At 35.9% G+C, this 16,010-nt stretch overlaps 1 protein-coding gene across 1 annotated transcript in view; it reads left to right on the top strand.

The window, feature by feature from the left end:
* LOC145258225 (uncharacterized) overlaps positions 1-16,010 on the top strand; it is a 371,050-nt gene that overhangs the window by 279,929 nt on the left and 75,111 nt on the right. Inside the window, exon 14 of the mRNA XM_080116177.1 lies at positions 3,079-3,174. Coding sequence (XP_079972303.1) covers positions 3,079-3,174 — 96 coding nt within the window. The remainder of the gene's footprint in view (positions 1-3,078; positions 3,175-16,010) is intronic.

Genomic DNA, 16,010 nt, shown 5'->3' with positions numbered 1-16,010 from the left:
AACTACAAAATTATTTCTGTTAGTTATGTCGACTTTTAACTCATTCAGCTACCAATGTAATAAAACGTCTCAATAGCTAAAACATCATGAACATTTTGTTGCTGCTGAATTTAAATATCGTTTCGACTAGCAGGGATTTGAAGGAAAAGATCAGCTACTAGATGATCTGATGGCAACCTCGGAGTCGAGCGTGGATTCTTATGATAGAGTGAAAAGCCGTTTTATACTATGTTACAAACTGCTGCTGATATCACGCTTTGATGAAATCCAGTTAGTCGAATTCAGTGCCGATATGTGCAGAATGAAAATCACTGATTTCTGTCACAAAGGGTAAGATGTTCAAGGATTAAAACTTCACATGTACTGTCAAGTCATAAGAATGGGATCGGCACATATATGCATTAAAATCTTATCAGCTACTCTTTTGGCATTAGACACATGCTCCATCAAAAACGTCGAAAAAGTGCTTTGCTTGTTTTCATATAAATAACGGTTCAGTTAGTGAAGAGAAAAATAAAGACAACTTTGGAAACTGAAAAGTTTATAAAATCAATAAATAATGCTACGAACACTAGCGAAGCAGACTTTTTCCGTAACCTATGATGAAGTGTGTAAGATCGTAGAATATATTACGTATGTATATTTTCACTATTTACTTCAACAGTACTCAATACTTGAGTAGAGTTTAGTAGAAAAACCAGCATGAGGATTTATCCAAGTAATGAAATTTGAACCTAATTGCGCAGCTTATTTATATATGTATATATATGTATGTGTGTATGTGTGTATGCGTATATATACGGCATATACGGCATAATCACGTTAACACACCGGTTCCCGTTGGATCATCGAAGTTAAGCAACGCTGAACCTGGTCAGTATTAAATGGATGATCACTTGGGACTTCCAAGTGATGTATGTGTTCTCCGCATATTTCGGCATTGTTTCCAGTCGTTCTGGACTTCTCCTTGCCACTGGATCAAAATAGTGCCGATTCAGGACATGTATGGTTAGGTTTGCGCAACCCTTGCCTCACAATTACACGCGCAGCTGCCCCTACAGGGGGGTATCATTTGCCTTTCGAGACTAAACGGAGACACCGAGGTATATATACAGTAATCCAAAGACAGACTGTTTCGTTGTATCACAGCTGTTCAATGCGAGTAAACTAGCACCCATCTACAATCATCTGGTTGATAGTCGACATTTTACCTTTTGGCTAATGTGTTGGTACCCGCAAGCGATTACCTGAAATGTTTTTTGTATAAACATTTGACCACTACTCTGAAAGTGCTCAATTTGTTTATTTATTTATAAACATAATGCTTCGAATTACACGAATTAAGCAACAGACAAAATCATTTACGACAGTGCTCTACTGAAGGAGGGGGCGTACACACACATATACATATATAAATATATTCGAATGACAATATTCATTGTTTCATTTGACTTAATATAAGATTTAAATTCTTTTTCAAATTTTAATTGAACTGCGGCCTTATGCCACACACTTAAAAGTGCTTTTGCAGCATAGTTCGAATCTTTCGATCGGCAATAATTATCAGAAATTTATTAAAGAAAAAATGCAACACGATGTAATATGGAAAATTTCAAAAGAATTTAATTCAATGTAAGAAATTCCCTTAATGGAACTGAAGTATCTAAAGCAAGTTTTACGCAGGATTATTTTCATTTGGACTGTAGGAATACAAAAACAATACCCCTGATATATATATATAATGAAGACATACAAATAATTATTTTCTACCTTATCGTTTTCCGTATTTTTTTTAATATGTTACTATTTGCGACATGATAATTACGTAGGTAATGTTTGTTTTACTTGACATTTGATACTTTTTCGTTTGTATAATATAGAAGCGTCGGTATTTGTTTAAAGGGAATGACTTTCTACACTAAAGTTATCTTCCTTGCCAAGAGGCATTTTGAAACATGATTTATCTGCCCTTGATGATAGAGATTGTGATAGGATCATCTACATCTGCATAGATCAGAGAATTATAACCGAGTGGTAAATTCAAAATGGAGGATGCAACCGAAATCGGCTTAGCGACGGACAATCAATCTCATCTCAGTCACATTAATCATTTAAGTTGTAAACCTGTTACTATATCATTTTATATTATTATTATTCTCCATAGAAACCTTTCATCCATTTATTTCTTCAGATTTGTGGCTCACTACACAGTTTCAAAAACTTTAATTACACGATCATTATTCTCACAGTATACAATTAAACATTTGATAAAATATGAACATACTAGATTTTTTAGCACATCTGAAACAAGCAAAAGGTATAGTCCGCTGATTTAGAATGAACGCTTTATGGAGAATAGGTGGTTGAGTATAGTTACATTTGTGTTCATTTTTTTGTATTAAATACTACTCCTTATAAACACCTATTCATTCGTTACTGTACATTAAACAGATCCCACAATACTTAGTTCGCTGTACATTATCATAACAAATGTCTAAACATAATGTCAATCAGATCAATCCAGTAGCTGCCGAGAAAATATGAAACGGACAGACAGACTATGAGAAATATATACTATTAAGTTTTAAATAGTATTTTCCTTGGTTTGTCATGCTTAAGTTTTCAATAGTATATCTGCAAATCTGTTACGCTTAAGTTTCAAATCGTATTTTCCTCGGTCTGTCATGCTTAAGTTTTAAATATTATATCTGTCATCGGTCTGTCACGCTTAAGTTTTAAATAGTATATTTTAATATAAATGTCCATGAAAGACTTTTCAATCACTAGATTGAAAAAGTCTATATTCGAGACACCAAAAAGTTTCCTTGGATATCTTGCCTGCTCGACAGGCCGAGAGCAGGCTTAATGCGTTCCATGGAATAATGACAATTTAAAAAATAAATCATGGTTAGGAAATGTCAAGTTCGATTCTACTTAATTTCTCTTATAGATTTTGGCAATTTTCACACGGTCTCTTTTGCAAGAAAGAATCGAGATAAAATTCCACAAACAACAGAATCGATTCGGTTAAATGTCATTTAATTCTGATTTATGATGTTTTCATTATGATTTTTACAGATTTGGTGAAGTTCGAAACATATTTTTGAAATATTTGAGTGCAGCCGAAGATGAAGCACTTCTTGAAAAAGAATCACAGGAAAAACGACACGGAAGGTATGCAGTATTTATCATATCAAAAATGCAATAGTTGAAATACGTCCACTGTGTTAAAAGGATTCGAAATTAGATAAGATAAATAATATTTTAATAGATTATTAGAAAATTCATTAAGATTTTGTTGTTGCACTATAAAAAATATAGAATATTCATTAGAATTTCGGTGTATTATTTATTATTATGTTTTATGATTTTAGAGAATTTATTAGGAATCTATAAAAATACTAGCCTGGGTGCCTGGTGTTGCCTGGGTGTTCGGAGGTGTGTGTTTTGCAAAAAAAAAAAAAAAAAAGTGTTAGTAGACAGGCAGCAGGCAGACTCGAACCCGTGAGGCGAAGGCGGAAAAGAAAGTGAAAGAAAAGCGGACGTCTTACCGATGCTTCATGACGTGACAGGAAGTTTAAAACGTTCAAATTTAGCGTAGTCAACCGAAAACAAAATATGACTTGCAGAAATGGCGTAGGAAAATCCCACCTCTCCCTTTACAAAACTGCCTAGTTGGGGGGCGAAGAAATCAATGTTTTTTAGCCAATTTTTCGATGTTTGTCGCCCGAAGGGCCGAGCTTCAAAACAATATCGATCTCGTGAAAATCCGTTGCCTCTGTCGAAATGTTAGGCATACATACATACATACATACATACATACATACATACATACATACATTTAAATAGACAGGGGAGATTTATATTATAGATTACAGCTATTTTTGTTAAATCCTATTTTAGCCACCCAAATGATTTAGAGTGAAATAGATTTCTGCAGTGTTTGGAGATTCAAACGACTTATTGTTACTCAAAACTACGTTTTATTAAAAAAAAAAAAACTCGATAAAAAAACGGTAATCTGTAGCAAGTAGTCGTAGTATTGCTTTGTAACAGTGTGCGCATGGTGGCTATATGCAAATGCTGAGCCGTGAGCAAAATGACGTCATGGTAAGGAATAAGAAAGTAAGACTAAAAAAAGAAGAAAAAGCATGTTACCGAAGACGATCACGTTAGAGAAGTGAGTGACGTCACAGCCATAACGAGAAGACACGCGCGGTGGGAGAATGAGGAAATAAATGGCGTTCTTAAAAAATGGAGCCGAGTTATTAATTGTCCTATGTTCCTTGCGACATACTCTGTTACAACGTGTTGGCTCCCGGGCAAGGTTACAGATAGTCTTTTTTATAAACACTATTATGGTATGTGTTCTCCACAATTGTTTGACCTAATCCTTTCTTCCTTTGTTTCAGCTCACTTGACTCGTTGATCTAGTGGTCTCCAGCAATTCGCTGTTTAAATCTCTTATTTCCGTACAGCTTCTTATTCCAGTCGCTTTTTTTTCCCAATAATATCAAGATTATAGAACACTCGTTCTGTTGACTATTTTTCTTCCTACCTATATTCGCAATTTTTACAACAAAGAGATCTGCCTTTGCGATAATCGTATTTCGTTCTTGTTAGCTCCTTGTATCTAGTGGCTTCATGCCTTGTCTCGAGTTATATCAATAAAAAGTTTAAATGTACTCGGAAAACGTAAAATCAATGTTTACTTTTAAGAAATACTAGCACGGAGACCTGACGTTGTGCGGGATTGAATGATGATCAACGGATGTTTCACACTCCCATATTTTTATTGTCATCGAAATGAATGAAATCATCCATTTTTCAATCGAATCGATCGATTGCCTGCTCTAGTTAGGGACCCATCGCGGTGCACCGGGGAAACATCATATGCCTCTCCGCAGTGACTTGATACAGAATACATTGTAGTCTACATTGACGAACCTATTGTTGATTTTATAAAAGTATTTTTTTTTTACATATAATGGTTTGTTGTTGTTTAAACACTCACATTTAATTTAGCTTAAATTTGAGGTTTTTGAAAAAAAATGACAAATGCAGACTTTCTTTTGGCGCCACTGTATATTAAACTTTAAATTATAATAAATCACAGAAAACTATTTTTATTATACAAATAATTCGTCTATTTCAAGAATACATTTTGGCATTTATAATTTAAACAAGAATAAAAAAGCATTGGAAATGCAAAAGGATATAGGGATGGTATGCCAAAAAGTATACAAACAAGATAGCTATGAATAGCTAGGCACATGGAAATAGAATTGCATCCAAAGTATAGCCCTATAGCTTTTCTCCAATCTTCATTCCGTGCCACCATTACGGTTGTAAAAAGCTATAGGGCTATACTTTGGATGCAATTCTATTTCCATGTGCCTAGCCATTCATAGCTATCTTGTTTGTATACTTTTTGGCATACCATCCCTATATCCTTTTGCATTTCCAATGCTTTTTTATTATGTTAATTAGTATTTTTACTTACTGTCTTATTTTTAAACTTACATTCATGATAGTATTGTCTTTTTTAGGAGGCGGCTCATTGCCGCCTCCATTAGTAGCAGGTTGCTTCCTGCTGGGTTTTAGGTCTTTGGGTTTTGGGCCTTAGGAGTTGCCTCTTGGTCCTCCATCGGTTCTATATTACATAGAGAGTGCTACCGCCTCTCTGATAAAACAGTTAGAGTATTATAAAGTTCTAAAATGTTCATACCTTCACTATTAAATTTTTCTTGGTTCATTCTTTGGCGCTTTGGCAAAGATTTGGCAGTTTTTGATATTTATATTTATAATAGTTTGTGCATGAGGCAGCTTTTTTCCCCTTGGGATCCCTGTTATACCGTGCTTTTGAGTCAGCACGTGAGGCAGCCTTCTTTTTTTCTGGTTCTTTGTTATAAAGTGCACGTGAGGCAGCTTTTTTCTCCTCAGAATCCCTGTTATACCGTGCTTTTGAGTCAGCACGTGAGGCAGCCTTCTTTTTTTCTGGTTCTTTGTTATAAAGAGCACTGGAGGCAGCTTTTTTCCCCTCGGGATCCCTGTTATACCGTGCTTTTGAGTCAGCACGTGAGGCAGCCTTCTTTGCCTCAGGATTTGCATGATACTTAATTTTTATTATTTCAGCATTTTTTCTGATAGTATTCTTTTTGCTCAGATAATACCTTGACTTTGTTTTTTTCATAGTCTATATTTCTCTGAGCTTTTTTACTACGTGCTGACTTTGGCATTTTTTATTAAATGTAAACGTATAACACTTATGTGTATCTTACTATAATATCACTTATCTTATAGCAAAACAACTCTCGTAGAATTGAGATACTGCCCCGTCACCAATAGTTAAAGTATGGAACGGTATATACACCAATAGTGTAGTTGTTATCTTTATATGAAGTCCTAATCAGTGACAGTGTGAGGTTACTTGGTTAATTTATTGTAGTTTATTTTAGAAAACTTACTTGTTTTTATTAGTAGATTGTGTATAGTAGCCACAATATCTAGTTATTTTTGTGGCTAGGGTTTGGATTTTGATTCTTTTTTTGTCAGCTTCCAGTGAGTTCTTAGAAGATGACTTTCTTGCAGTTTCTTTTGCGGTTAATTTAACTTATTTCCTTTGGCGTTTGGTGAGTTCTTAGAAGAACTGGTCTGATCTACTTTTCTTAGCGAGCGAAGAGATTCAGCTGCATTTAACAATGGTTGCTATAGTGTATTTTTGCGCATGCGTGAGAATTTCAAGTTTCCTCCTTATTTTTCAATAGTTTGACAGTAGTCATGTGTCTTTCTGCCAAGAGCGACAGACGTCAGTGTTAGCCGTGATCGTCTAGAGGTTAGGACCCCACGTTGTGGCCGTGCTAACCTAGGTTCGAATCCTGGTCACAGCATTGACATTTTGTACATATTTTACAGTAAAAATCTGAAGAATTATTTGTTTTTATAACATTGTTTTTTGACGTCGTACTTGCTGATAGGTTACTCTTATAACAATTTTGATCAACTGAGATAAAGATTTCGTGGTTTCATTAACGCTGGTGGGTTATTGTTTAAAGAAAAAACCTTAACGTTCACCTCAAATATTCAGCGTCCAAGAAATATAGGCCACTGGCAAACTGGAACGTCTGTGAGAATCCGGTGTATTATTTGGAGCTGTCCCTTTTGAGAGAAGTTCCGTGTTCGAAGTGGTCTGTCTACATTGGGTATATAGTGTTTAAAACTTGTTATTACACGTAATCTTATTTAATTATGGAGTTAGCTAAAAAGCGATGGGTCACTGCACTTCTCCGTGTAAAGAGCAGTCGATTGATGCTTGAACTGTTGTCAGAGACCGTTCGTACACCGAGATACATCGTCTCAAAAGAAAGAAGAAAGAAGAAGAAAGAAGAAAGAACAACAATTGGCCATTTTTGTACCCTTTTTTTTGCTCTCTTTTGACATTTTAACCGACGTTCTGACACTCGCTGGATTCGTAAGACGCTTCTCTGTAAGAATATGTGCTTTTTGAAACTTATAAGTTGATTTTAGTTGAGATTTGGATAGTTTTGTTTTGTAGGCGTATATAGGCGTGTACGGGCCATCCCTATATAGAGAGTGCTACCGCCTCTCTGATACAATTCGGCCATATGGCCCCCGCAGCTCGCTCGTATGTTGTGTAATCCAAAAATTGATTTTTCCACAATAATACACATTAGATTAGGACGCATTAACGCTTCCAACGTTGTTTTCCACGTGATTAATTGTGTCTGTTTTTTTTTAGCACAGATATAGGAATTTAAAGATCCCCACAAAATCGTGCGGACGAGATATTCAGTTTACAGAACACATGTTGTGAAATTAAACGTTTATCATCCCTGTTAAGGGGAGCTGACAATGTTAAGTTTACGCATTTTTTCCAGGCAGGTGTTAATATCCTCGTATATACAACGCCTGTTATTTCCAAATGGTAACCTATCTGGTACTAGCCAGACTCATCGTTGCTTAACTTCGGTGATTTGACGAGAACCAGTGTGTCAATATGATTTTGCCGTATATACTTTTTTACATTGAACGGCACTTCAATCTTCAGACAGTGAATGTTTTAAGAGAAGGATTCCTCTTAAAACATTCACTGTCTATCAAATCCAAAAATTACATTCTCTTTTATTTATATGTACTTATGGTAACATGGAATCTCCATGAACAAAGTTTTTCTTCCAAGAGTTTACCATCTGTGGAACACATTGACCACAGAGTGCTTCCCTACAAATTACAATGTAGTCGTCTTCAAATCAAATCACAAACTGTTCCCATAAGTAATCAGACTTAGTAGATTTCTATAATATCTGAGTAACCCTCATCCTAGAGTGGCTTTTGGTTTCGCTAAATTTTGACACATTAGTAAAAAAATAATTAAATATTGTATCGTTGCTTCCTTCTTCTAAGACATTCACAGCAGGAACTTTAACTTTAAGTTAGCTTTACTTCTGCTATTTGTCTAGCACCAGGCAAACTTTTCCATCGAGGAACTTTGAAATGGATTTTCGTCTATATAACACATTATTGCAGGACTGCTCCTTTTCAGGCCATAAAATGTACGTTTTCAAATCCAATATCAACAAGTACTTGTCGTAAACCGTCCCAAACTTAGTTAATTGCATTACTCACTTTTAGTTGATAATCACGCCATCGAATTTACCATTCTCGAGTGACTTTTGGCCTTGATAAAGTAATGACCTTATAATGAGAAAAAATTTAAAAATAGAATAAAAATACACCGACAAACTAATTGTTCATGTATTTTTCCAGTTTAATATTATATCATTGTCATAATAGTGCAATGTTTTCATAAACCAAAGAAAGTTCAATGAATCGGAATTACATGGCAACACATACAGGCAACAAACGCGTACTCATGCGTAATCGCCGATGAGAGATCAAGAAATCAAGAAATACAATTCGATTAAATAAAGTCTTGCGTGTCTCGTTTAGTCCTTTTCATCGTCGTTTTCTCCTGTTTGTTATCGCTGATTTGTACTGTTGTTCATCCAGTGGCTTAATTATATATTACTCAAGACGAAAAAAAAAACTTGCTGACGATTTACAGGTTTTATTGGGGAAAAATTTTTTCAAAAGAGGAGCGAGCCAGGGAAATAATTTCTTATAAAAATAAATAGTATGAAATGAATTTCTTCCTTATAATATATAAACTACAATTAATTCTTACCTACTAAATCCAAAATTGGTCGACGAACGGACAGGTCTCAAAGAAATTATTCTTAGGTTTCTACATTATCAGTACGTGTTGTCCGTTGGTCTCACATACGTAAAACTACCCGAAAAGTCTGTTTCAAACTCGATTCGGCTGAATACGTGACGCAATCTCCATCCAGCAGTTCGACATCTGCTTCTACGTTGTTTTGTCAAGGGAGTTAACTCTTGATTTTATTCTCTGACTCTCTGAGTACACAGAGTATATTTCCGTTCGCCACCAAATCGACCTGACATGTATTTAATGAACGCTTTCAAAATTCATACTAGTTGAACTAACCTCTGTCTACGGTGTACGACTACAATATATACAAATGGTATGGGTATGATCACAAAGATCTGCGCAATTATATTTATAGTCAGAACCAACCAGTCATGTACCAGAATAGCTGTATAAAATATACTGGATATCTCTGAATTTTTCAGTTACAGTAGAACCCCGCGGTACAGCATTAAAAGTTAGTAACAAAATACAGTAGAGTATATAATACACATGTATATAATTAAATAATATTATAAATAACACCGTAAGAGGCGGAAAATACAGTAAGCAGGGACAGGAAAAAAAAATTCACAACGCCAAAATTTCACATCGTAACCCGAAAAAAAAAAAACTAATCATAGGACCACTGTATCCCGAGCTTCTACTATATAGACTTTCATCTTTTTACGAGAAGGTCCACTGCTGATTCTAACTGGATTAATACCATTGTTTACGTGGAATTATTTAAAATTTAAAGCTTATTTGACTGGATCTTAATTTTTGCTTGGGGCACCTACATCTCATATTCGCAATGAAATAATTTTCTTTTCTATACGATAGTTATTTCTTTTGCCAGCGCTATTACAATAATGAATCTCCACTGAAGCCAATGAAATTGCAGTTAAAAAGAGCTCTGTCCATGTTAAGAGTGGCTTTCTAAATAAGGTTATTTTTTCGGCACGGTCCGTAAACTGCACACGTACTTTCTTGGTCTCCCGACAAATATTAATAATTATTCACTCCCGCTCGTTCATTCGTTTGTTCGCACTTTTCTCAATAATCACTCCTTGAGTTCTTTTGAAATTTTGTAAAAGCATTAGTCATGGTGAAAGTAAATTTTTTGCTAGAACGGATTTTCCGGGGCAACATAAGGAGGCATTATAGGGGTAAAATTGTTCCAAATTGTTCATCCGTTGTCTCAGTGTCTAACGGACACTCATTAACCCTAGTAAAAAAAATGACAGATCGACGAACATGCATTTACTGCCCGGTGTAGACAGGTGGTGCAGTAAAGAACCCCGGGGGGGGGAGAGAGGTGTTAAAAAAGTGGCAGTAAAAAGTGGTAGTAGGAGCATGGCTCGAACCCGTAACGCGAAGGAGGAAAAAAAGGTGAAAAAAAAAACCCTAACGTCTTAGCTGATGCGTCCATCGCGCAACCGAAAGCCGCGAGCGTTGGAATTAAGGGTAGTCAATCGAAAGGCAACGATAACTTGCGAAAATATCGAGGAAAAAACGACCCTCCTTGTAAAAAACGGCCGAGTTGAGGGTGAAGGAATTAATGTTTTTGGGCGAGACGTCGAACTTCAAAATGATACCGATCTCGTTAGGATCTGTCGCGTGTGTCGAAACATTTTTAGTAGACATATAAACACACACACATTTTGCCTTTTATATTATAGATGAAACAAAACACATTATTTATCGTTGTTTTCAAACATGAACATGACAAATTAACTAACAGAGACGACGTCTTATATATATATATATATATATATGTATATATATATATATATAGTAATTTATAAAATATATATGGCAATTAAGCTACACTGAATATTCCGCGTTTCATCCACTTTAGGATTCTTCAGGCTTATGCGCGAATTCTGTGGTTGTTTATCGTTTTTAAATGCTCCTATTCTAGATCTTATTGAAAAACACTTTCCCGCAACCAACCCCTTACACAAAATCTTCAATAAAAATACCTTAAAGTTATCCTACAGTTGTAGCTAAAAATTTAGAGATGATAATTAAAGCACATAATAACAAAATATTAAATAAAAACAATGCAAACAACAACAAAATAAACAATAAAAAAGTAAACACTATGACAAAAATAAAACTAACACTAGCAGAAATAATAATAATAATAATAATAATAATAATAATAATAATAATAATAATAATAATAATAATAAACCAACCCCGGACAAGAACAACCATACTATAAATTAAAATACTAATAACGAACAAGATAAATGCAACTGTAGACACCGCACACTTTGCCCAGTTCAAAATAAGTGTCTAACCAAAAGCGTAGTTTACCAGGAAACAATATTTGCGAAAGAAAACCCGAATAACAAGAAATATTACGTAGGTATGACTTCCTTAGATTTCAAAACCCGATACTATAACCACAAAAGTACATTCAACAATATAAAACACCCTATAAAAACAACACTAGCGAATAAATACTGGGAACTCAAAGAAAGCGGACATTCGCCGGTAGTCGAATGGAAAATAATAAGACAAGCTACCACCTGTAGGGATCTAGACGACCCATGTAGATTATGCCTTCATGAAAAATTTGCTATCCTGTACTTTAAAGAACCCCAACACCTATTAACCCGTAGAAGAGAAATAGCAAATAACTGTGTTCACAAGATGAAATTTACTCTAGGATAGCGATACAAAATAATTTTTAAACTAACAAAAACAATAGAAAATAAACAAATAAATAAATTAAGTAAACATGAATATACATAAACGATCACACATATATGTATGTATGTATATATATATATATATATATGTATATATATGTGCATATATGTATGTACACATATATATATTTATATATAAACTAACAAAAAACACTAACCTAGTTTTAAAACAGATCATTTGTCTGATAAAATGCATGCCCATTGGCTGATAAGATGGGCGCGGTGGATACTAGAAAGGTGATTGGCAAACTAAAATTTCAATAGAAGAGGAGCATATAAAAACGATAAACAACCACAGAATTCGCGCATAAGCCTGAAGAGTCCTATAGTGGATGAAACGCGGAATATTCAGTGTAGCTTAATCGCCATATATATTTTATGAATTACTAACTAGCTCTACCTACGTATTAAGCACTTTTGAAGTAAATACTTAAAGTTTACGCATAAATCTATACTATCGTATATTAATTTTATGTGAGTAAATTAAATAATATATATATATATATATATATGTATGTATGTGCTTGCACAGGATGCGTCCATTGAATCTGCACGTTAAACTATTTAGATGCTATTTCATATTGAAGTATGACAAACGAATAAACGCACCGACCGGCGGACGAAGCCTCTTTTAGAAATATACGGACGCATCTTAACATCGAACCGAAATACTCGCACGTTCACTTCTCAAGTGTCTTCAAAACTTCAAGACAAAAATAAAGTAACATTCCTGGAAAAGTGCCATCAAAAACATCTTCGTCAATGGCGCCGACATCTCGCCCCTCCCACCACGAAAAAAAATGGCTTCTATTTGCATTCGATGCATTTATTAAGCAAACATGTTTCAATGTGAACAGGACAAACGATGAGTACTACTCTATAAATGACATATGAATGCAACGCAACGAACATATGTTTATTTTTGTTATGTTTTATTTGTATGTAAGGACCTTCATCTTCGAGTTGACATTAAGATATTTGCTTTCGTAATAGCGGATATTAGCGAAAGGATAAGCACAATGAAATCTCTTGCAGATTCCCGAGTTGGTCAGAAAGATTCCCGATTCCTGAATTCGACAAGATACATCTGAAGAAGGTTGGAGGTTACATCGACCGAAGCGTTATGCTGTTAAATATCCAAACCGTTTGCATCGAGAAATCATTTTGGCAAAAGGTTCATCTGGGAACGATATGCAAGAAACAGTATAACATAATTATCGGATCGTGATAGGATCCAAGTGTAATATCTATTCTGATGCTACCAATCAGTTAATTTGTTCTTAGTCAATGTATGGGAATCTCTTCTCTACCAAAACAATTTTTACTTTTGCCTACTTCCAGAGTGCTCCTATTTTGGAAGCGGGGTTTCCCCCAAATTAAAACCGACCTTGCGTCACATTTTGCTTACATGACAAAGCAAATGAATACCGATTATCGGATGTACCAAAAAGTCATTTGAATAAAAATAATGAACCTTACATTAAGCACCTGCATGGGAATGAACAACCAATGTGATTGACTGCCAAAAAGATAAATTAAATGTTTAGAAAAGTCATTACACAGGTGTAATCAAAGCCAGACCAATTCAGTGAAACGACCATAATTGAACCAAACTTCTTTGGGGTGTGGCTACAGTAACAATGCTGTCACAAAAGGGACGTATGTAGTGGCCACAAATGATTATATAAAAACTCTCTAAATGGATATCAGAGCTCGTTGAACATTTGGCGCCGAAGAAAAATCAATCCGTTGCATTTCTGGATGTACATCTCCCTCCTAACAACCAACCATATATTACCGTAGTAATTGTCTGTATTTTTTTTTTTATACCGTCATGATATATTACCGTCATGATATATTACCGTCATGATATATTACCGTCGTAATATATTGTTATATGTTCATATATCAGTATGTCGCAATTTTTCTAAGTGAAACTGGCATAGGGCTAACCACTTCTCTAGACGAATTCATAATTAAAGGATACTCCAACTTAACATCTAAATCTGACCCCCAAGATCGCCATGGGCGTGGAATATGTGCCTACATCAAAGATGGCTTTCCATGTGGTAGGGATAACTCTAGAGAAGACCCTAATTTACCTTATATGTGCTTTCGGGTTGCACTAGCTTACACCACTGCATTTATATTTTCCCTCTATCGCCCCCACAACAGTGGAGTTACTATCTTTAAGAGCATATCTGAGAAAATTGACCACATCCTGTCTGCTCATCCTTCGGCTAACATTCACATTTGCGGTGACTTCAATGTCCATAATGTGGAATGGCTGACCCACTCAAATAAAACTGATGACGAGGGGAGGTTTTGTCATGATTTTGCCATTGCCTATGACCTCACTCAGATTGTTCACGAACCCACCCGTGTGCCCGATACACCCGATATGCAAGCCTTCTAGACCTTTTCCTCACAACTTCCTCTGAGCTATGTTCATGTTCCGTTCTATCTCCTCTGGGATCCTCTGACCACTCTGTTGTAGCAGTTAAGATAAAAATGAAATTTAATAAGTCTTCAGACGTACTTCTCCACTGTACTGTATATCGATACTCTATGGCTGACTGGGCTAGCTTCCTTACATTCATATCTGACCTACCTCTGCATTCCATGTTTAAAAAGGATGTGTCCTCTATAGTATCAGACCTGACCGAATGGTTAATTGTAGGCATAGACCGATTCATACCATCCAAAAAATTTCAACAAAAACCTAACAGCCAGCCATGGTTCTCCCCTGAATGTACTGCTGCCATCGCGCACAGAAATCACTTTTTCCATAGCTACCAACGTAATAGATGTACTGAGACTAAAGCTGCTTTCAGGACTGCCAGCAACCAAAAGAGTAATAAAACATGCAAGAAAGCTATATGCTCAGTCTGTTAAATCCAAAGTAGCTGAGCAGCGGCTTGGTTCCCACCAGTTCTGGCAAATAGCAAACAGGATCTTAAACAGAAGTGTGCGTTCTATTCTAACTATCATCAATGGACCTGAGGTCATCTCGTCAGAATCAGACAAGACCAGACTATTTACCAAGAACTTTGCAGCAAATTCTACCCTATGCGACAATGACCATCAACTCCCTGTATTTCCTCCTATAACAGACAACACGCTATGCAACATACAAATATCTGTACGTGAGGTCGCCAAGCTAATCAAGAACCTTGATTCCAGTAAAGCGACTGGCCCTGATGGCATTCCAGTTATAGTGCTGAAAAAGCTCCAACCAGAACTTGCCCCCATACTTACAAAACTGTTTAAGCGTTGCCTTAAGGAGAATTGCTTTCCAACACTCTGGAAAAAATCATCAGTATGCACTGTATTGAATAATTCAGGTGAAAAGTCACCCCCCCCTCAGTACAGACCAATAAGTCTCTTGTGTGTCATGAGTAAGTTGCTGGAATCCATATTAAATAAAGAAGTAGTCAACCACCTCAACAGAAACAACCTTTTTAGTGACATGTATTATGGTTTCCGCTCTGCAAGATCTACAGCAGATGTACTAACGGTTATATCACATAGGATTAGCGAATCTCTTGACGAAGGTTTTCTTTCCAGGGCAATTGCTCTTGACATATCGAAGGCCTTCGATAAGGTATGGCATAAGGGCCTATTTCACAAGATTTCCAGCTACGGTATTACTGGAAATGTTTTCTCAATCATTAAATCATTTCTCTCCGATAGGCTCATAAGAGTAGTGGTTGATGGGCAGAAATCAGAGGCCCACAGTATTAATGCTGGAGTCCTTCAGGGGTCCATCCTGGGCCCAACTCTCTTCCTGATCTATATCAATGATCTCCCAAAACACATACCTAAATCATTCGTTGACATCTATGCTGATGGCACAACCATCTATGGCAACACATCAAAGGCTGTAAATGACACAGTTCTCTCTAATTCTCTCTCATCTGATCTTGAGCACGTGGTACAATGGGGGAAGAGGTGGCTGGTCACTTTTAATGCATCCAAAACCAAGCTTCTATCTTTACATCATCAACGCTCTGATCCCCATCTGGCATCAATTGAAATGGATGGCTCTCGTCTTGGAG

This window comes from Euprymna scolopes, chromosome 33 (assembly GCF_053919585.1).
Source record: "Euprymna scolopes isolate OS-2025 chromosome 33, ASM5391958v1, whole genome shotgun sequence".
In the NCBI taxonomy this organism is placed as follows: domain Eukaryota; kingdom Metazoa; phylum Mollusca; class Cephalopoda; order Sepiida; family Sepiolidae; genus Euprymna; species Euprymna scolopes.
This window is presented reverse-complemented; position numbering and strand designations above follow the sequence as displayed.